Source organism: Fonsecaea erecta, assembly GCF_001651985.1.
Source record: "Fonsecaea erecta strain CBS 125763 chromosome Unknown Scaff5, whole genome shotgun sequence".
NCBI classification, from domain to species: Eukaryota; Fungi; Ascomycota; class Eurotiomycetes; order Chaetothyriales; family Herpotrichiellaceae; genus Fonsecaea; species Fonsecaea erecta.
The window spans coordinates 1,091,472-1,113,180 of NW_017387248.1; the positions used below are offsets into that span (position 1 = coordinate 1,091,472).

Here is a 21,709-nt window from a genome sequence, read left to right on the forward strand (position 1 = left end):
TAGACGGAGGCTGGAATACGGAGGCGGGCGGCCAAGGATGAGGAGCATTGCGGCATAGATTATATGACTCAGGTCACTATTTTGGGAGTTTCGTTACGGGTCTGGAGGAAAGGGTATGATGCTGCTGCGTCGGCCATACCCAGTTGCAATAGGTGTCTGCCTGGACACCATGATGTGGTTAGCAAAATGAAGTGGCCCATACAAATGACACACAGGCTCTTTTGATACCTGTGGAGTCATCAACCAGAGGTCATTGTCGATGAGTGGCTTCCTTTTGCTCTTGACACTAAATGAGATTGAATAATGTTGTCAACATCGAACGAATGATCTGTCCCTCGTAACTTGTGCGCTCTTCTGGGTTGCCGCCGATATAGGCTGACAGCGAGATGCATGAATGGGTCGTCACACGAGGCTTCGGCCTTCAGGGGTTGCCCCAAGGATGCTTTTTGGGGAATTTAGTGCGCAGGCAGAATGGAAAATCGATTTGAGGCAAAATATGCAATCGCTACAGAGGGCACGTAGCGCGCCGTAGGCATACGGTGGGGCGTAGCGGCAGAAACCGCCAATGGGCTTGGAACTCGGCATCCCTCGTCGTCACTCTACGGTTCATTGCAATCAATCTGCCTCTAATCATCATCCTCAATCTGCACCTGCCCTTAACCCTGACAGGTCTTGTGCTCTCACCTCCCCCTCCCTCCTCCTCGCACGGCGGACTGCCAACCCAGAGATATACGAAGATATTCCGAGATTTTTGACGTCCGCTCCTCACCCGCCCACCTCCACCCCAAACCTGAGCTTCCCCGACTGACAGTCTCCTGACTGCACTTTCGATTCTGGGAAAGAACCCTCGACATCTCCAGGAAAAGTCTCCGCTTGAAAGAGGTTCGGAAGGAGTAGCATGGCAGACTCATCTTCAGCTCCCAAGCCCTCCAGCAGCGTCAAGCTTGTGCTGTTGGGAGAGGCCGCCGTTGGAAAGGTGGGTTGCGCACGACCCAATACCGCTCCTTCCCTGGCTTTCGATAGTTCCCTGCCATGTCACATTCAAGACAGCTCTGGACGCTACGGCGGTGGCTGTACGGTTGAGATCACGATACCTTATCCCCACGTCAACCGAAAAGAGATGCCTTCAAACGGAGCGGAGGGAGGAGGTCATGAGAGTTCTATGGAGAGGGTGCAAGAATTAGGATCGTCGCTGACAGCCTGAACAGTCATCCCTAGTCCTGCGCTTCGTCAACAATGATTTCCAAGAGAACAAGGAACCCACCATTGGCGGTACGTCTACGTCTTGTCAACGTCGTATTTTCCGCCCAACTGCGGGTCTTTTTCTTTTTCTTTCGGAACCGCTCCTTTCTCTCTCTGTCCCATCCTACTCTAGAACAGTGCGACCTCTTTTGAGACCGTCAAGCTGACGTTTTTCCAGCCGCGTTTCTTACCCAAAAGATCTCCCTTCCCAATCGGATCATCAAGTTCGAAATATGGGATACCGCAGGCCAGGAACGTTTTGCCTCCCTCGCCCCCATGTACTACCGCAACGCTCAAGCCGCGCTCGTCGTGTATGACCTGACTAAACCGACCTCCCTCGTGAAGGCAAAGCACTGGGTGGCGGAACTGCAGAGACAAGCCTCACCAGGGATCGTTATTGCGCTGGTCGGTAACAAACTGGACTTATGCGCCGAATCTTCCAGCGACGCTGCCGATACATCTCAGGAGCCATCCTCTGCGGGAGGTGAGGACGAAGGCGAGGCAAACAGTGCTGAACAGACTGAAGCCGAACCCACAGACACTGGGGACGCACGGAAAATCTCTACACGAGAAGCCAAGTCATACGCCGAGGAGGAAAGCCTACTATTCTTTGAAACGTCGGCAAAGACAGGCACGAACGTTGCTGAGGTCTTTTCAGCGATTGCAAACGCCATTCCCGAGACATCGCTGAAGGGAGCTCGAGGAGCCGCGGGTGGCGGAACACAGGCGGCGTTGTCGGGCGCCGCCCAACGAGCGGAGGAAGCGAGGGTGAATCTCGCAGATAGGGGAAAGCAGCAAAAGGATAATTGTGCTTGTTGATTATGTTGGTTTAAAGAGTTAGGGTGTGTATACCGCAGGAGTCTTGGTATCAGGCATACTGACCAAAATGCAGTGCTTGCGTCTGGGATCAAGTTTGGTTAGTCACCCCAGCCAAGAAAGATAATGGACCCGTGCTGAGATGGTGCTGAACAGAAGAGCACGGGTGGATGCTAGAAAACCTCAAAGTTGTTGTGCTTGCTCTGGTGCGAAGGGATAAGAAACGAGGGCATGCGCATTTGGCTGCCATTGGAACGACATTGTCAGATTCTGTGGCGTCTGGCAGCGAAGACTGAAATATTGATCTGCAATTGCATTGTACAAGACATTGACCAAACCTATTACGGGCCTAATCCTTTTGCAATCAAGTATCGTTACAAGCCATCTTGTTTCATCACTGAAACTGGTTTCATTTCTCTAGTATTCCAAACTCGAGTCGGAGGATCGAACTTGGACTAACATCGTCGTACCTGGAACTCTCTCAGCACCACAACCTGGCTATCGCACAGGATGCGCGTTATTGTTGTCATGTTGCGAATTGGATCGCGTAGTTATTACTTGGCTTGCTGGAAGGTATCCCTGGGCTGGCAAGTCATAGTGGAGGGAGGACCTTAAAGCCCCTCTAGAATGGAGCCCAATATAACAAGGGCCTCAGTAAGATACTCCTTGCTCCGATGGTCTCTTGAAAGGAATTTGATCTGCTGGGTGCTCCGATAGTGTGGATCTGGTCATCGACAATTGATATCTCTGGCGGATCTTTAGGCCGGATCAGCGGCGGATCGATCGACAATGGGTCTATAATTAGTTAAGCACCAAGGTACGTATAGACACTGTGCGCTGGCATGCTCTTCTCAGCGCCTGCCGCGTTAACCAGGTCTTTTGGGATCGTCTTTTCCATCTCCTTGGGCTTCCTTGCCATCGACTCTGTGGGTTGGAATGGGCCATGCAGACCGAGTATTGGGGTCCTCCGGATCAGAGTGCGCTGTGACATTCCGAACCTCAATATAGTAGTTCTCCACAGTAGCAAACAACACTCAGGGGGGCTTGGAGGAGTTCTTGAGGTGCGGATTCACTGCAAACTGCACTATCCCAACTCTCCCGGGAGGAAGTTCAGTCCCCGCGCCGTGACGCCAAAGTGGAGAAGTGACTGGCTTTAGATTTTTGTGCCACGATGACATCACGGCTTCGAGCTTCTACCAGAATCTCTCTTTGGATCAGCTCGAGCTGGTTTCAGATTGTTTGCAGTTATTCGAAGATCTAGACCTCCACGCCCATCATCTTTCGTGCAAATTGATCTCGGGTTAAGATGGCTGATCGGGTGAAACAAGTTGCCGCTGAAGAGGCAGAGAACGTGCGAAGGATGACTAAAGAGGCTGTCATGTCGCGGGCCTACCTCTATCCTCTCAAGGCAAGGCTCTTCCCCATGGCAAGATCACGTTTCTGACCCGTGGACAGGGGATTTTCTACTTTGTCTCTCATAGGGACTTGTGGAAACCACTGACTTCCAAACTGGCTCCGACGATCACGCTGAGCATTGGAGTGACCACCTTCATGTTCCTCGTGGCGTACGTGCCTCAAGCCGCCGTCATGGCTTTCACTTCCGGACCTGTTGCGGCCGTCTCAGCGGCCCTACTTACCCTCAGCGAGAGCTCAACACTCATCAACCTCCTCTCGAGAACATTTTTGATTGAAGAGGCGTTGGTCGACACCTTCGATGGCACCCTTCTTTCGCGAGATTGCACCAATCTGGTCGAGGAAGGCAGGCAAATAAAAGCCGGAGGGGATAACATTGCCAGGCTGGGAAAGCTACTCAAGCGACCATTCGCAAAATTCACTCCCAATGCTATCATCCGGTACATCATTTACCTGCCACTCAACTTCATTCCCGTGGTGGGTACCATTATTTTCATAGCCCTCCAAGGCAAACGAGCAGGTCCGGCCGCCCATACCAGGTACTTTCAGCTCAAGGAATGGAACAAGAGACAGCGCGAGATGCACATTGCGGAGCATCGCGGAGGGTATACCGCGTTTGGAATGGCTGCCTTTTTGCTTGAGATGATACCTTTTGCAAATCTTGTTTTCGCTTTCACAAATACTGTGGGTGCAGCTCTATGGGCTGCAGACATTGAGAAGAATGCCACAACGGCTCCAAGGGTCCGTGAGCTGGCTGAGAAGGCCGAGTGATGACGACTTCAGCCACCATAAGATTCAGACCGGTTATCCAGATGCCATTGGACAAGGCTACACAAACCTTGGCTTTATCCAGGGACTTGTCGCGGAGCGGCCGGTGATGGGGGTCAGCACAGGGCAATAAGGCTGGAACAGTAAGGATCATTTCTGGAACACTTGTGAGGCGGTGGCAAGTCCAGTGACAGTTGAAACGACTTCTATTTCTGTGGACTAGGAGTGCTGTGCAACCACGCATCTGTCTCTGTCCATCCTCGGCAGCAGACGAAGGGTGATATGAAGCGAAGCATGCAATGATAAGCCTGGAAGGAGAATTCGTGAGATCCGACTGGAATCGAGATATTCACAATATGAAATGAAGCTCAAAAAGATGCTTGCTCGGTGACCACAAGGACGAGCCAACATCCTCCATGCTCAAATCGCGAAACAGAAGTCTGTATTCATGTATTTGGATTCACCTGGAATCTTTTACCTCTTCCGCGTGCCCTCATTCACAATTTAGCACCACGCCAACGAGTTCTGCCAGTCCTTGTTTACCCTTTGTTGACCACCTAGAGAGGTTGTCGGATTTCCACTTCCTTCCTTCCTCTGTCACCAAAGCACAACATTCATTATTGAACAACATCTTTTACTTGATCCCAGCAAATAAACCCTTTTCGTCAACGCTGTCACTCTCTATCGTCAAGATTGAACCGGCTGGCTCGGTCGTCGCGCACCACTCGTTGGCGAGAGGTGAGTGTAGACAAGTACGTCGTGATGGAAACGTGGAACTGACCAAAAGAACGCAGACTGCACCATGCGCTCCTTCTCTTCATTGACCAGCTTGATGCTGTCGATATATCTCTTTCTCTCCTTCCTTTATTCTTCCGCGGCTCATCCTCACGGCTTCAATGGTTTCCACCCTGGTCTCGCAGGTCGAGATGAAGCAGTTCAGACAACCAAATATCCTATCCCGGCCAAAGCTCAAATCAGCTCCATCTATGCGAACTCAGCCACTCCTTGTTCCAGTGGCCATTGCACTGTTGCTACCTCTCTTCCTGGAAACCTACCTTGCAATGCTGTCAACGGCTCGACCTTTCTGGACACTGCTCCCAATGGAACCAGGTACACACTGATCTGTGATGTGGACTTCCCTGCGCAGAATATCTACCCCTTTGTTCTGGCTGGCTCTTTTGACGCGTGTTTGGCACAATGTGAGGCCTATAATCTCAAGAATATCACCGACACCCACTGTGCAGGATTCGTCTTTGCACCAGATCGCATCAACGACGCGGACGACTGTTACTTGAAGTCTTCCTTGAACAGTCCAAGCTCAGCAACAATCCATCTCGTGGGTGCGACAATCATCTCTTCAGCTTCCGGTTGTACTTCGCCAGCCGCGTCTTCCGCTTTCCCAACTCCTCGTTCCTACCTTAGTGGCTCTACGCCTTCGCTTCGTGTAGGGGACTTCAAAATGCTTGGTAGCTCCACAAACAAGCCTACGACTCAGTACGTGAGCCATGTGCCCGCGATCCCACAGAAGCTCGCAAGCAAGCTCCTGGTCCCGGGAATTAACACCGACCTCATCACACAGTACCCCATAGCAGATGATACGGGCTCATGGACCTCAAGCCAGCTGCAGACCGACACGACATTGTCAAACATGAAGGTGGTCCCCCACATGTCTCGTGATGGTGGAAAAGGAGGCACGATCAATGGGACGCACCTTTTTATCTTCTGTGACACTGCCAGTTTTCAGATCGATCAGACCTCCAACACCAGCCAGATGGTTGGATTTGTGTCCAGCTCAGTGGCCACAGATGTTGGAATGAAGGCTCTGTATGGCCAATCACTTGATTTAGTGGACAACATTGGCGAGTGGCAGGATGACGTTGGCAGAATGAGAGGGTTCGCTCCAATGACAACAGGAGAAGAATCCTTCAACATTGATCTGTCCGGGAACGGTTATCGATATGCTGTGTGGCCTGAGTCGTCCCTGATTCCGCTCAACGAAAGTCATGCTTTGCTTTACCCGGCGCTGGTCTATGACGTTGTGGATATGACCACACAGGCGGCAGTCTTCAATAATGTTGGCAACTCGATTCTTCTAGTCTCTGTGGATCCAACCTATGGTCCGTCAGCCAATCGTGTTGTTCGACAGCTCTACACCCAAAATCAAGTCGCGTTCGGTACTTTGGGTGGCATCCGTTCTTGGGGTTCCTCTGGAGCAGGGGGCAATGACGGCCACATCTACCTCTTCGGGAAGGGCAACAATGGCGTCCTCGTGGCGAGGACAATTCCGAGTGGATATACCGATTTGACAACCTATGATTACTGGAATGGCAGCTCCTGGAGTGGTGATCTACCCTCGTTGAATTCGAGCGCTGTTATGCTCAATGTCTCGGTCCAAGATATAGATGTCATCTATGTTCCTGCCATGCGAAGTTTCCTCATGGTGTACCTCAACACTCTGGCCGACAATACTTTCTATTACCGCTATCTGGACCTCGATCTGAATGCTGAGGATCAAGACTTCGACGTGGACAACATCGTGGAAGCCAAGTGGTCTGATGAGCAAGTCCTGGTCAAGATCGATGCTCCTGTCCAGGGTTACATTTACGCTGGCGGCGTGCATGCGGGATACTTCGGAGCCGACGACATTGTTAACGGTGGGTGGAAGATGCTCATTACTTGGACAGAACATACCGGGAAAGACGCTGCCTCTCCAGAGTCGGGATACGCGCACAAATCTGCGTATGTGCAGCTCAGCATTGGTTAAACCTGCATCTGCATTATCAGCCAATTTAGCAGCATCCGTGAACATCTTCTCATAGAGGGGAGTGACCGGAGAGACGGACTGATACGCCTGGATATGATTTTATGGTGTGTACGACCGTTACGGCTGGCCACATTCATTATGCATGCATTACTAATTGGCAAGGCGTGGTCCTCTTTGGAATACCGCTTGTTCACTTGCGAGCCTGCGACATCGTCCCGACTGGCGAGATTATCGACGTCGTTCCGGGAATTCATGACTGATGAGTTACGACATGTCTTCACGCAGGTTGCCTTGATGTGCCGCAAATGCTAGGCGGAAACGAAATGTCACGAGTAAATAGGCGTTCAGATGAATTCAATCAAGAGATTCTACCCAAGCTGCTGAAGTGATATCCATAACGAGATTGCCATGTCACTTGAGCACGTCAATTGAAATACTACGTGAACAGTGGCCAGAATCCGCAAAATCGCTTCGGTCAGACGACCACACTACTAGCCATCGGTGCCATCAGCGCAACTTCTCCATAGCTTGCTTGGGCCTTTCTCCAGCTTCCAACCACTTTGCCATTCCTCCGATCCGAGATACTGTCCTGCGAGGAAGCTCAACCACTTAGACTCCCATTCCCTGCTTATCCGGCCGATCCTACTTTATCATCCCTGCAGGGCTTTCCCCGCGCCCAGCGGCGCCAGGACCACAATTTGCGGGACAACCGTCTCCCCTTTTTGAGGGGTAAGCAGCGAGACACGCATCAGCAGCGGAACATCATGCGCCGCAAGATGCTTGTGGAATCTCGCCGAAGCACGGCATATTGTCAAGCGAGACGAGGGGAAGGATGAGACCACAGTGTGTGAGAAACATCCAACCTGTTTCTTCATAATCTGGCCCTTCTGCCTTTTCCTGTGACGCCCCAACGAAATCCGCGGTCGGAAGCTCGACCAGACTACGCAACTCAGAGACTCATAACACAGAAGTCTATTTGATCAAGGTTTTGCCTTCTCGATACCTACGGCGGCTGAATTGGTGCACGGCAGTGGGCAACAAGAAAAGAGCAACACCGATCCAGGGTTGATATATTACGCCGGACAGAATCAGAAATCCAGAATGGCTGGTGTCGCAAATGGAGCGTCCTCAACAGAGGCAGCAAATCTTGAGCCTCAAGACCCTGGGTCATACCCTCTGGCCGCACAAATTCCCCTGAAGGGATTTCAATTGCCAGAGTTTCCTGCCCATGCCTCCCGCCTGAGAGAACTCACATTCACCGCCGATATCAAGCTGGATGAATACCAGGATATGGTCCAAACCCACAGCGACGCCATCATCACTCAACCGCCTCTACCAGATCTGCCGAAATCCATCACCCACCTTACCTTCGAACTATTCGGGCTCGGCTTCCCTGGCACGCCACCTTTTCTCACTAGACTCGCGCGGTCCTTGCCAAACATCAGAAGCGTTACATTCTTCAGTTGTTTGATCGACGGTCTCGACGATGCATCCCGGAAGGATGCAGAAAAGTTCTTCGAGTGTCTGCCGAACCTAAGGGAGTTACATATCATCGACTCCTTCGCAAGGCCCGGATTTTTCAAGGCTGCTGGTAGACTTCTTGAAGCACATGCCAAGGGCGACGCTAGTGAGGGCCTAAAGCTTGTCGACGTCAGTTACACCTTCCGTGGACACGAGGACAGCGACTTCCTGGCAAGAGTTCAAGGCGAGGACTTGCCGAGTCTTATTGTCAAAGGCCTGGTAGGTGCCAGCTTCGACTTCGTCCCGGAGCGGCAGGATGAGTTGGCAGAAGCTCCTGAAGGAGAAGATGGGAAGAAGGACAGTCAGAAAGTTAACGAAGGAATTCTACCATTTGCAAGCGACGGGCGAGCGCCCACGGCGGTGAGGAAGCGGTTCGAGGACATGAGCCATGGAGGACAGTTGAAGAGCTTGAAGATCCTGAATTTGGGCATGTACACTCTTCGTCCCGTGGAGGTGGGCGAGGTAGTCTATGCCTGTGCCGGAGGGGAGGAGGCAGCTGGACTGGTTGACATCACTGTCAGCATTCTCCTCGAAGAAGACTGGGCCGCTAAGTTGGCAGAAGGTCTACAGTATAAGGGGGTGGCTGCGGTCTTGGAAGGCATCGAAGTGATTGGAGTCCCCGACAAGGCCCAGGAGGAAGGCGAGGATTGGAAAGCTGGATTGGCTGTTGCGAATCTGACAGATGTCGAGAAGATTGCGGCTGGCTGTCCGAAGCTAGGGAAGTTTGGGATGAGTATTCTCAAGGTGAGGAGTGCACCAAACGTGGTATTCATGAAGGAAGGAGGCTCTTGGGTTGGCCGGTGATTGTCTCCAAGGCCCATCTCAGTCCAGCACAGCGGTGCGATAGAGAAGTGTCAAGGTGGTTAAAGGGATGGAATGGGTATATAGAAAAAAAAAAGTGTATCCTTGATAATACGATTGACTCGATAGCTGTGGTCAATGTGTCACTACTATGGTTTCTCCCAACAGAACCAAGAGAGCAAGAGCAAGCACGACGAACACTGGACGTTCCACGTTGCCACTCTGACAAAAACTGCTGGCCTGTACGGAAGCACTACCCCTGTCGAGACGCGCGTGAATTTCCAAATCAACACCCTCACCATCCTGCCCAGTCAATAGTTTTTATCATCGCCACAGTCGCCTGTCGCAATTCTCCTCTTGTCGGTCATTCGGCAGTACGTTCACCGGAGCTAGATGCGTATCATTCTTCCCGTTAAGGTGCTAAATATGGTAGTTTCACTCGGGAAAGTGCATCTCGCCGCAGCACGTAGATCACAAGTTATTCGGCTCGCCACGGACAGATTGCTTACACAATGCTCGCAGGACTGGTTCGGCCCCATTTGGAATCCCCAAAAGGTATCTGAGGGTGCCAATGAGGCAGACTCCTCCCAAAGCACAGTTGCCGAGTTACACTCCGTTGAATGAGGTTCAGGCCGGCGAGGGATATAGAGGACAAAGCCAACAGAAATAGCATCAACAATGTCTACCCCTGGCCTTTTGCTCGATTTTGAGCACTATCTTGGGGCGACTTCCGAACGAATGGAGTTGTCTACCCTGCCTCTTCGTTATTCAAACAAGGCATGTCATTCGAAGGTCAGCGGAAGATGGCAACGTCGGTCCTTTGGTCGGAGCGAAATGAGGAGGTTAAGAGCAACCGCCAAGTTGCTCTCGATGTTGACACATTTGAGCAACAGCTTTGGTTGTGCGACCAGAACGAAACTCGATCAAACAAATGATCCGACAGGACGAGCGGCCTAGGAAGCCATGGCTGGCGCAAACCCTTTCCTGGCGACTAGGACAATACACAGCCAAGGATGTCAGCAGACAGCCAGTCCACCAAATGGAAGATTCCCCCCGTCTGGAATGGCAGTCGCTGCTCGAAGAAGGGATTCTGAACCTGGATAAAATATCTCCTTTAGACGACTGTCGCCTCCGTCGCAACGCCAACCACCATGCTCAAGAGCGTGATGAGGACCCGAAGAGGGAGTTAGACTCTGCGAACCATTGCAGAGGCTTTAGTCCTCAAGGAATCAGGAAGCAAGAACTGAGGCTTTTGGTATTGGGCTCCGGGGAAGTTCACCCTGGGGGTCCATGGGGGGAGGTCATGCACCCAAGTTACGCCATCACGCCGTCAATTCTCGATACTCTTCCAATTACCCTCACTCACGCTGAAAAGAGCACACTATGGAACTACTTCAATTTTGTCCCCGGCGCCGTGTATGGTACCACTGGAGCCGGCCCTTTCTGCACCTTCAGAGATATTTGCCTGCCTTGTTGTCAGCGGTACCCTGGAGCACTCATATGGATGCTGGTCGCAGCAGAACGACACGGGGCCGTTCTGAGTCGACTCACTGAGCCGCCATCATCGGTCCGCCGTAAAATGGAAGCGTATAAAGCCATTGGGCAGCTCCTGCAGGACGAAGACAGGAGATACACTGACGAAACGCTGGCTGTGATTATGGAAGCCATAGTGGTCGAGTCAAGATTTCTTGATCTCAAGGCGACAACGATGCACATGAGAGGTCTGGAGACGCTGATCAAGCAACGAGGTGGCTTATCCTCCCTCTTCCAGTCTCCGATCGTGATGTCCCATCCACTATTCTTTCTGGGCTTTCTGATCCCAGCACCGTTGCCACAATCGAGTCGAGAGGAAGCCGATGGGCGTCAACCAAATTTTCACCGGTCCTTTTCCGATATGGCAAAGTTCAATCAGAACCTCCGCTCTTTCATTGTATCAACACATCAAGCAAATGGCAACAAAGACCTCGAGGCATACCTCAAAAATCGACGCCTCGCATTCAATTCCCCAGTCACGGAGCAATATATCTTGCATCTACCGAGCAGTGCTGAAGAGACCTATGGTGCGCGAACCAGTCGCTTCGCGTTCCTCTATCTCCTCAACCTTATTCTTTATCGCTGCAGCAAGAATGACTTCAGCCATTTCCTCACGTACAGCTATCCCTTGCTGCCCTCGAACTCAAATATCTTCGCCCACGGGACTGCCTTTCTCGACACGGTCATATATTCCCTCCACTATTCCGGCACCATCGACCCTCAAACGCAGGCCTCCTCTGTTCGCCTCGAAACCTTGCTCTGGGTTGTCGCGAAGGCGTGGGTTGACGCAGACCCAATCCGAGCGAGCTCAGCCTTGGGAAAGGCAGAGGAATTGTTTCTGACAGAGACGACTATGTCGGCAATTAGGTTGTGGGGATGTATGAGAGACGCGCAGAGGGACGAGATGATGACTGTATTGAGAGGCTGGCTGGTCGAAGGGTTTGACTGATTTGCTCTACCAGAGATCTCGAATGGTCGAAAGCCACCACTTCTTGTTTGTACAATGACAACCGCGGTAAATACCAAGGAAAGAGGAGGACGGCTGGAAGATGAATTCGTGGAGCTCAGCAGGCTTGCCATTCTATCTGAAACTAGCCTACCTGGACTCGAACACTTTCACATTCTGGGTATCGACATTTGATTTCCGACCCTCAGCTCGGATACTCTGTAAAGCCATGTGTCTCTCATAACACTCAGATGAGCAGAATTGTCAGCGATTTCATCTCCGATCCCGACTGCTCGTGGATCCGCTCGGCTTGCCAACGTAATCGTTGGATCGGGCTGGTGTATAAGAAGAGGAGCCCGACCTAGTTTTTGAGATGGAGGACGAGATGCCCATCTCTGGCTTCGGGTCATTCAAGGATGTGGGATTTCTATCGACGGACGAAGTGCTTGAATATTCGGACCCGCAGTTGCATGAGTAGTGGTCGGACTGATTTCCGCAATATGCACACTTCGGCATCTTGGAGCGGTGTGATTTGGGAGTGGTTGGATGTCTGGTTGAGGTTCGGTTCTCTGGATTTTGAGTAAATTTATTCTCGGTCGGCTGCCTCTTTGCAGTGGATTTCTTGGTTATGTTGCAGTCTGTTGTGTATGGGCAGAAGGGGGCAAGCTGAAAACCTGCAGATGCAGTCCTGCCTCTACACGGATCATCCATCATATCAATGGTACCCGTTTGCGGCGTCACACTGGGCGTTTGGTGAGAAATCGATTGCTGCGGTAGGAGGAAACGGTTCAGAGGAAGGGGTGATGAAGTGAACAGTCAGACATTGACAACCAGGGAAGTCCTCGGGACGTCAAGTTGCGGTGGTGAAGGAGTTCTCGGACATAGGTTGAGGGTATCGCAGCCGGTGAAGGTCAATTTCAATCATCCGTTCGACATTCACAGACGAGACGCAAAGCACCTATAAAGCGGGAGTGACCGACAACTCCAGGATCCTGGATATACTGACGATATCAGTGAAAGACAAACAAGGTGAGGCAAAGTCTATTCGGGTCACGACTTTGTGAGAGAAGCTCCAGAGGTGAACATGCGGTTGAGGATACACAACCTAGGTGTCACTATCGAGACCACGGCCCCCCTTCGATCTCCGGTTCCTGCTGCTGGTGTGGTCAGTTTCATCAAGCCATTGCTTCCGGCGGTCTGCTTGTTCTCGAATATTCAGCGAGCCGCTGCTGTGTCACGTCCTTCCGATAACGAATGGCGATGGCACGCAGGGTGGTTCTCTCACGGACCACGACGGCAGTGGTGGCTATCGGTGATCGACAAATCTTTGATACTTGGATCTTGTCACCTTCAACAGCTCATCAACTCTTCAATTGATGGCACACAGATCTCGGTTGTACGTGGGCGCCACTCGATTGCGAGCCTCGGTGTCACACCCGACTTCCAAACTCTCGGTACTTGTGTGACGTTGATTCGGTGCTCTAGAATGTTGCCAGCTGAGGGCCCGAATCCTAGGTCTGGAGGCATGGGTTTTCCCTTACTCGCCGGCAGAATCAGCAAATCGCGAACAATGTTGCGAACCATGGAACCAGATCTGTCAGCAAAACCACGATGACCCAGTTTACTTCGGTTGGGCTGGAGATGTGGCACTGTACGCCCTCTAGTAGCTGCATCAGAGGTTACAATGAACTTCAACAACACCCGGTATCACTGCTGAAGCTCAGAGCTTCCATGCGTCTAGACTCGCAATGTTGTACTGGCATGGGGAATGTAGATGTGCCAAAGAGGTCGTTGCAACACGAAATTCCATTTCTCTATACGCTCCCGACATTTCTCAAACATGAGCGACTGATTGCGTCTTCAACAGTGCGGTGAGAGAGGAAGATAATGCTCCTCACTCCGTCCCAAGGTAGTAAAGATCGATTGACATCTATGACAATACTTCAACCGAAAGTTGTACGAGCCCACCGGGTCAACAGCCACACTCCATCGATTCGCATCTGCCCTGTCCAATCATTGCAGGGGCATGAGCCGCAACTCAAACTGTCATCTGGAACTTGAACAGGTCTCTGCTGACAATGTCATCCTTCTTCCCCTCCAGCTCGGTAACGTCCCAATTGCTGATGAGGAATCTGCCGGACAACCATTCCTTCTTGGAAGCGGTCAGCCATGTCAAGAAACCACCGCACAGGGCAATGTCATCGTTCAAGACTGTTAAACACGGGCAGTCAGCATGTATGGTTCTTGCGAAAGCCCCAGCATCGGTGTTGGGGAGCGGTTGTACTTACTCGGCTTCCATTTCGCACCATCAGTAACGGTGAGATGCGACGCGGTCTGTGGTGTCAGGACCACGCCCGGATGCACAGCATAGAAGACCAGGCCGGACTTGGCGTAGTCGTTGTGCAAGGATTCGATGAGTCGGTTCTGCGCCAGCTTGGAAATGTTGTACGCCAGCGGCGTGAAGCCGCTGTTGGGAAAGTGAGAGGTGACGGAGCTGATGGCAATAAACGCTTGGGCTCCGTTGGGGGAAGCCTTCAGGAGTGGAATGAAGTATTTGGCCAAGTAATAGCTGCCGACGAAGTTGATATCGACCACGTCTGGAAGGTCCAGGTCCTCTTCGACGTTGTACGGGAGGCGAGTCGAACCGTCTTTGGCGGTGTAGTACTTGCCCATGACACCAGCATTGGCTACCACGACGTCTGCTCTTCCGAACCGAGCCTTGGTCTCTGCAGCCAGTTTGGCAACGTCGGCTTCTTTGGCCGCATCAGCCACGAGTGCGAGCACGTCGACGGAGGGATTCGCGGCTTTCAGCTGGCGGCTGAGCTCGTCGAGATCCGACTGGGTGCGGGAGGAGACCACCAAGCCGCTGGCACCGGCTTTGGCATAGGAGAGCGCCGTGTGAAAACCCAACCCCTTGCCGGCGCCTGTCACGACCACAACGAATGGACTCGTGGGGACCGGATTATTCGAAGGCAAGGTCGGGCCTTCTGGCTTGTTGTGCAGGGTGGGCGTGACTCGAAAGCCGTAGGAGGGGGGAAAGTGCGCCATGATCTTGAGGTTCTGGAGAGCTGGATTCGGACTTCGAGAGCTGAAAAAACAGGCTGGTTGTTGGTTAAATGTGCGATTGAAGATGGTTTGCGGGAGCTGGTGGATTGACTGCTGTCTGTGTGAGTTGACTGGCCATCGACCTCGATGCCATCCGACTCCCTTTATACTTTTCAGCATGCAGTGTCGATGTCCCTTCTCCTCTCATCCAGCGCACAGCTGCGAAGTTGCCAGAGAGAAGATTTTTGTCGAGCTTACGAAGTGGAAATAGCTCTCGACGGCATCGTCACCGGGTTTTCGACACTTGGCGAAGAGAAAAGAAGAAGAGGAAGGGATGATTGATGGCGACACTGACAAAGCAGCATGCAAAAAGCCCTCGAAGTATGCCACCCCTACAGCGGCCAGAGGGGCTCCAGGTTGAAGGCTGCCGAAGGCGTGCGCAATGGGACCGACATGGAGTATGTGGTGCCGAAGCAGACAGGCGGCGCCGCTGCGGTATCCCTGAGATATCCGTGCATCTGGAAGCTGTATTCAGGGTGTTGACTCAGCCAAAGGATACATCAATTTTTGTGTCATCACGACAAAACGTGGTGTTGGTGGTGAGATGACGGGGAGCGGCGACGGGAGGCTGCAATCGCCAATCCTTCGCGTCGAGCTCGACCAATGGCAGCAGCCAAGCTCGGCTCACGGATAACCCCCGGAAAGCTGAACAGGACACAACAGATCCAGGTCCAGGAACAGGCACCCCGGGGCGGATTTACTGCTCGTTAGTCGACCAACTAAGCAGCGGGACATGCTTTGTAAAGAAAGGGTCTAGGGAGAGACGGCAATGGGGAGGCTCTGTAGAGAAAAGGGTGGATGGACCGGGTCCGTTGACGTGCTCCGATACCTGGTCGTTGGGATTCTGAGGCTGATGCTGACGGCGCCCGTGCTTGTGTTCGTCACAGAGTACCAACATCCTGATGTCATTGGAGTTGTTCTCACATTCTCGTTCGGCCGTTACCCCTGGACGCCGCAAGGCTGAACGTTTTTGAGGGGCGATTTCCAGGCCTATGTGAAATCAATTCCAACAATCCTATCTCATGAACGCCCCGCGATTTTGATACTACCGTACACACTTCCCGGTTGCAGCTGAGCTGGAGCCAGCCTTCTTGCCCTTATGTCCATGTTTGCTGGGCTTCTCATCTCGCCTCGTCTCGCCCCGGCTCTGGCTCTGAGACAGACACCAATATGTGTACCGACCGAATATCTATGTATGCATGTATATATGTACTTCATAACTCTACTCTGTACTATATGCGTTTGTGTCTTTGGGTGGGTATGTATGTGTGCGGGTTATACATCCAAAAACACCTTTAGACTAACTCCGTCCTCTATCCAGTCTCTCAACCGCAACCCCGTGTGCTGCTGCTGCATATGGATGACTCCTGCATTTCCACAAGGGGTAGGTAGAGGAGAAGGAGGAGGACCACGAAGCAGGCCAGGTCTTCCAGGCAGGGATAATTCCTGTACAGGGCTCTAGCACTGGTGCTAGGCAGGGGTAGAGGAGGAAGAATAGGGTCGGTACTAAAAAGGGTAAGTGGGAGAAACCGCGGAGACCCACACGCACGCACGCACACACACACACAGGGATCAGCTAGATGGTTTCATGCGCATGAGCATACCCTCCCTGCCTGCCTGCCTCGCTGCTCCGTGCATACTATCCGCATGACGAGTGTTTTTTTATTGTAGTTGGACATGGCTGCTTGCTTAGTCACATAGTCAGAGTCAGCAATGAGTCATCGTCGTTCACCCACGACACGACACCGGATGCCATGAGGAACAAAACGAGAACGAAATTTCGAGTGAAATTTGAAGTGACTCACAGATGAGAAGGGGGAACTGGCGGACATGAGAAAAGGAGGGAGGACGTCGGGCACTATTATTCTGAGCAAGGATGGGCGAGATGGACGACTCCCTCCCAAAAAAAGGTCCACAGCACAAGTTCCAGAAAAGGAAGACAGAACGTGGTAAGTGGGCTGGCTGCTGGCTGCTTGTTTTCTTTCTTGGGCGGACTGAGGCACCAAAAGCAGCGTGTGTTCAATTCTGCGTGTGTGGTGCTTGCGTATGTAGTTCCATCTAATAGTATTCCGTCCGAACAGAGAACGACGGCTCCACTGACTCTCCAAAAAGATCGACTGACTGACTGACAGATCAGTAATCCAGGCCCCCAAGGCGACGACCTAGGCATGTCCTGTATCATGTTCCCATATCTGGCTGGCTGGCTTCCTGGCTCCGAGGAGATTGCCGTCCCCTCGGTGACATATATATATTGTTCGATAGTAGTTTGCCGGCGTTATGTCTTTCGGAAGGGATGGGGGTTGCGAGCGGTGTGATTGAATGAGAGAGGTAGAATAGAGTGACAGATCGGCATGAAATGAATACTGCGAGGGTGCGTACTATGTCTGGAAGGGTCGTCAGAGGTGATGTATTTGTGGTAGGGGTATTGGCAGCGGTAGTAGCACTATATCTGTTATGAACCGGTGGGCCGCTGGGCGAAGAAACATACGGTTGTCATGGTTTGATGATTGGATGGACGCGAGGACGAATACATAGATAGATAGATAGGTAGGTAGTTAGGGAAGCACAGGGAGGTAGGTGGGATAGAGAGGGAGGATGGATGGGGATCATGTTTCGTCGTGGCCGTTGGGGCTTTTGGACCCGTGCTCTCCCATTATCGAAAAGGAGACAGGAAAAGTAATGGAAAGACCGAGAAAGATTAGATCTTTGAGTATCGAGGCCAAAAAGAAAATCCCCTGACGCCCTTAGACCATAGACACTGCATTGGCCTGGAATACTCATACTAAACAACATGCCATCCTGCACTCAGACAACGATAGGACACTTGACGGCGCCCTCCAACAACGCAATCAGCTCCCTCACGTCGCCCAGCTTCTCCAGGTCCAAGACACAAGCCTCGATCCGATCCCTCCGGTCGTCGTAGAGCACGTCCTGCACAAGCATGCGCCACTTATTCACGATGTCGTCCTCACTCGCTGGGGGCATGATCCCCTTGGGCCCGTCGACCAGGGCCTCGACCGTCTGTTCTTGTCCTTGCTCTCCAGCAAATCGCACGGTCACCACGGTCCGCCACCCCTTGCGCTTGTCGCTGTCGAACTCCGGGTTGTGCGTCGGTGTGATCTTGGCCATGAGCGCACGCAGCTGCGACCGGTTCAGCCGGTCAGCCCCGAACTGCGCCATCAGCACTTCGCGGTCGACCAGCTGTGCCGCCGCGGCGTACTGGATCGACATCTGCGCCGCGGTCGAGGTGAGCGGTTTGTCCGCCGGCGCGGCCCAGCCGCCGTGCTCGAATGCCGGCTTCGAGTGCTGAGTCGTGATGGCCTCGATGTTGTCCAGGTTCTCGGCTGCGAAGAGCGCCCCGTGTTCACGCTGCAGCTTCTCAATGCAGTCGATCGTCCCGTGCAGCGCGGCCATGGCGGCGTGGAGCTTCACCCGTATACCGTGGAGGCCCCACCTCTCCCCTAATCCACTAACAAGCTCTTCAGGCAGAGACTTGGGGGTAAAGTTGGTCACTCCTTCGGAGAACATGGACAGGAATCCACCGTACGGTGTCTCGTAGACCTCCTGGATCCCCGTATACCCTTCTTTCGCGAGCAAGGCGGCAAAGAGACCATTGCGTGAGGCGAAGCCGTGTTGCATCCGTTTTGCCATGGACCCAAATTGCGCCGACATCAAGCCACCGGCTTGCGTGCAGGCTATCCCCAGCGCGGATTCGATGTACCCGGAGGGCAAACCCAGCAGGGAGGATACCGCTGCGGCAGAGGCCGAGGGTCCTTGTACAGCTCCCGAATGCCAGCCACGCGAGAGCAAATCTGCGCCATGGAGGGCCAACCCGACTCGGGGCCCGACTTCGCACCCGACGATGAATGCTTTGAGGTAGTCCTGACCCGAGAACGTGCGCGCCGGCTCTGCTTCGGCGGCGGCGAAAAGAGCAGGGAGAAGAATGGAGCATGAATGCAGCGGCGCGGTGGAGTGGTAGTCGTCGAGCTCAAAGCCTTGGATGAAGGTGCTGTTCAGAATACTCGCTGCGAGCGGGGACAGTTTCTTGCTCCCGCCCCAGCCCATGACCGTGCATTGGCCCTCTGGTTCCATCTTGAAGATTGCCCGTGCCGCGATCTCGGACCACGGTAAGTGCGCAGCGACCAGACCACAGGCGATGCCATCGAGGATGAGGTACTTGGCACGTCGGACCACGTCGTCGGGGATGGAGGTGATGGTGGTGTCGTGAATCCACGTGCAGAGTTTGCCCGTGATGCTGGACGGGTTGCTCACGACGGTGGAATCGTGGGGAGTTTGCCCCTCTTCAGTTGTCGTCTTTCGTGGGGGAGTCATGCTGTCTCAAGTCTTATCTGCTGTGTAATGGGAATGATAGACAATTTCTTGTCTGTGGTTCGTACCGTAGAAATGGAGGTCACCTTTGCCGGACTTGTCTCAATAGATCCACAGCGATATCACCCAAGGTTATATAGTACATTCGATGCCGTTATTCAAGCCCCGATGCTCCATTCATGACGAACTCACCTTGGTCCTGGGGCTGAGCGCAAAAGAGAGCTGACTTTGTATGCGATGCAATACGCAGCTCTGGAACGGACCGGGACCGGTGTGGCTCAGGATATAGTAACCTAGGTAGTCAACCAGTATGGCTTGAGCCTTCGATCTCCTACGGAGGCATCCAAGGGAGACAGTCTCTATATTTCTGCCTCCGAAACAGGAGCTGAGCGCCGTTGACGGGCTGGATGAGGAGAAAGGGTGATATTCTGAGAAGAGGAGCGAGTTTGTGGCTGGCGAGTTCTCGGCGTCCAGACTCCGACGGAATGGAATAACTACGCACCGAGGCCGATATTGACTGCGAACTCCGGTCCGACACTCAATCCTCCGGACTTGGGTGTTATCAACTTCTCTACTACAGAATGATGAGGACTGTTGATATTTCCCCTGCTTACTGATCATGGCTCACTCTGCTTGCTTACCGGGTCTAGCTTGGTCCTGCTCTATGACAATGGTAGACACCTCAGACGCCCCGTGTTGTTTGTCCAATCGACGCTGTCTCCATCCCATTCCTTTCTTCCTGATACACCACAGCGCCACGGCGCCGAAACTGCCGCTCCACAGGCCCAGGACGGTGAAATACCAGCCTCTGCCCGCGGCGTCGAGCAGGGGCTGCAACACCGCGACCCCTGCCGCCGCCATGGCACACCGTGTGATGCTCGCCGCGGCTGCCGCCGTGCTCGGACTTTGCGAAAACACGTCCACCAGCAACGTGTTGTAGAATGTGTAGAAGCAGGTACCCCAGAACCCTTGCAGGAACTGCAAAATCAGCAAGACTGATATATGCACGTGGTAGTGGACTGCCCAGCCGTAACCGATGAGTCCTGATGTGGACACGAGCAACAGCCAGCCGCTCCCGCGGGCGCGGGCACGTTCGATCGGAAACTCTCTCAGGTCGTCGCCCGAGAGACTGTTGATGTTCCAGTTGATCTTTTTCGCCGTGGCTCTGTAATTGAAATCCATGGCCTTGCCGACGCAGTAGCCGCCGACGATAATGCCGATGCCGCGCGGGAGGTACGTCAGCCCGATCTGCAACTCGTCCAGGTGGTAGATCTGCTTGTATATGTCGGGTATCGCGGCCACCAGCGAGTAGTCAACTGTGTAGAACGAGCCGTGCATCCAGAGCACGAAGAACGTGTCGAGGTGGAAAATGATTCGCACGCAGCTAAGCGGGTTGCCGACCTGCAGCCGCGGGAGCAACCCTGGATACGTCGACGTTTTCTCCTCGTCCAGCCTCCTTTCCGGACGTTCACGCCCGACTTTTGCTGTGCGTCTCACACTCCCTTTTAGTGAGGCGATTGAGATGAGTCGTGTGAGGATACGCAGCCAGGTCCACTCCCAGATTGGCAGGGCTGCCCTCTTCTCGCCATTGCCGACAAGCGATCGAGCCGTCTCCGGCAAGAAGGTTCCAACCAAGAATAACAGCAAACCTCCGACGATCACCAGTGCCCAGAAGATCCATTCAAAGCTGCCGCTGGAATACGCGACCCAGCCACCGACCACCGGGCCGATGCAGGCGCCCAGATTTAACGCCATGCTGACGGGTCCCAGCATCCTTCCCCTTTCGCTTGGCACGCAGACATCGGCAACCACCCCAAAACTGATGGCGTAGGCGGCGCTTGCACCAAGGCTCTGTATGGCCCTCAGACCCAGCAAGAGCGCGTAGTGGTTCTGGTTCAGGGCCAAGCCCAGGTTCGCCGCCATGTAAAGGGACAGCGTGAACAGATACGCGGGTCTCCGGCCCACAGAGTCCGACAGGGGTCCGAAAATGGCCGGTGATATCGCTTGGAAGATGATATAGATCGTGAGGGTGAGGTTGATGGCCTGCGACGTGGTGTGGAAGTGCTCTCTCAGAAGCGGCAGCAGAGGGAAATATATCGTGGCCGTCAGCGGTGAAGTGGTGGTAGCAAAGCCAAGCAGCGCAATGAGCAGACGCTTTTGCTGTGGTCCAAAGGTCGTATATGGGACAGGCGCTGCCTCGGTGACGGGAGTCGAGCCATCTTCTGCCTCCTTGACCTCCATGAATTCTTTGACCTGGTTGAGAGGACACCAATACAGAGTCGTCGTAGCATGTCCGTCGTGGACGAGGTCGAGCAGAGAGGGTAGCACGCTACGGGGGCCAGTAGCGTCCGCGACGATTATACTCGAGGCCTTCAGAGTCCAGTCAAACTCTAAAAAAAATACGAAGCAGAAGGAAGATTTGGTTGAGGTAGCAATAGATATGGCGGAATGTTGGTGCGGGGTTTGTATGC

At 53.2% G+C, this 21,709-nt stretch overlaps 8 protein-coding genes across 8 annotated transcripts; 5 read left to right on the forward strand and 3 right to left on the reverse strand.

The window, feature by feature from the left end:
* Positions 1-898: 898 nt before the first annotated feature.
* AYL99_06456 (hypothetical protein) lies at positions 899-2,354 on the forward strand (the record flags this gene model as incomplete). The annotated part of the gene is made up of 5 exons (XM_018837965.1): positions 899-976; positions 1,209-1,272; positions 1,421-2,050; positions 2,135-2,158; positions 2,215-2,354. 5 exons carry the CDS (start codon positions 899-901, stop codon positions 2,352-2,354), a joined length of 936 nt encoding a protein of 311 aa, XP_018692525.1.
* Positions 2,355-3,364: 1,010 nt separating this feature from the next.
* AYL99_06457 (hypothetical protein) lies at positions 3,365-4,242 on the forward strand (the record flags this gene model as incomplete). The annotated part of the gene is made up of 2 exons (XM_018837966.1): positions 3,365-3,409; positions 3,514-4,242. The coding sequence occupies 2 exons, from the start codon at positions 3,365-3,367 to the stop codon at positions 4,240-4,242; spliced, it is 774 nt and encodes a 257-aa protein (XP_018692526.1).
* A 799-nt stretch (positions 4,243-5,041) lies between these two features.
* AYL99_06458 (hypothetical protein) lies at positions 5,042-7,003 on the forward strand (the record flags this gene model as incomplete). Its single annotated transcript, XM_018837967.1, has 1 exon — positions 5,042-7,003. The coding sequence occupies one exon, from the start codon at positions 5,042-5,044 to the stop codon at positions 7,001-7,003; it is 1,962 nt and encodes a 653-aa protein (XP_018692527.1).
* Positions 7,004-8,104: 1,101 nt separating this feature from the next.
* On the forward strand, positions 8,105-9,643 carry AYL99_06459 (hypothetical protein; the record flags this gene model as incomplete). Its single annotated transcript, XM_018837968.1, has 2 exons — positions 8,105-9,268; positions 9,455-9,643. 2 exons carry the CDS (start codon positions 8,105-8,107, stop codon positions 9,641-9,643), a joined length of 1,353 nt encoding a protein of 450 aa, XP_018692528.1.
* Positions 9,644-10,364: 721 nt separating this feature from the next.
* Positions 10,365-11,807, forward strand: AYL99_06460 (hypothetical protein; the record flags this gene model as incomplete). The annotated part of the gene is made up of 1 exon (XM_018837969.1): positions 10,365-11,807. One exon carries the CDS (start codon positions 10,365-10,367, stop codon positions 11,805-11,807), a length of 1,443 nt encoding a protein of 480 aa, XP_018692529.1.
* A 2,035-nt stretch (positions 11,808-13,842) lies between these two features.
* AYL99_06461 (hypothetical protein) lies at positions 13,843-14,852 on the reverse strand (the record flags this gene model as incomplete). Its single annotated transcript, XM_018837970.1, has 2 exons — positions 13,843-14,015; positions 14,093-14,852. The coding sequence occupies 2 exons, from the start codon at positions 14,850-14,852 to the stop codon at positions 13,843-13,845; spliced, it is 933 nt and encodes a 310-aa protein (XP_018692530.1).
* Positions 14,853-17,714: 2,862 nt separating this feature from the next.
* On the reverse strand, positions 17,715-19,241 carry AYL99_06462 (hypothetical protein; the record flags this gene model as incomplete). The annotated part of the gene is made up of 1 exon (XM_018837971.1): positions 17,715-19,241. The coding sequence occupies one exon, from the start codon at positions 19,239-19,241 to the stop codon at positions 17,715-17,717; it is 1,527 nt and encodes a 508-aa protein (XP_018692531.1).
* A 621-nt stretch (positions 19,242-19,862) lies between these two features.
* Positions 19,863-21,479, reverse strand: AYL99_06463 (hypothetical protein; the record flags this gene model as incomplete). Its single annotated transcript, XM_018837972.1, has 1 exon — positions 19,863-21,479. One exon carries the CDS (start codon positions 21,477-21,479, stop codon positions 19,863-19,865), a length of 1,617 nt encoding a protein of 538 aa, XP_018692532.1.
* Positions 21,480-21,709: the final 230 nt, after the last annotated feature.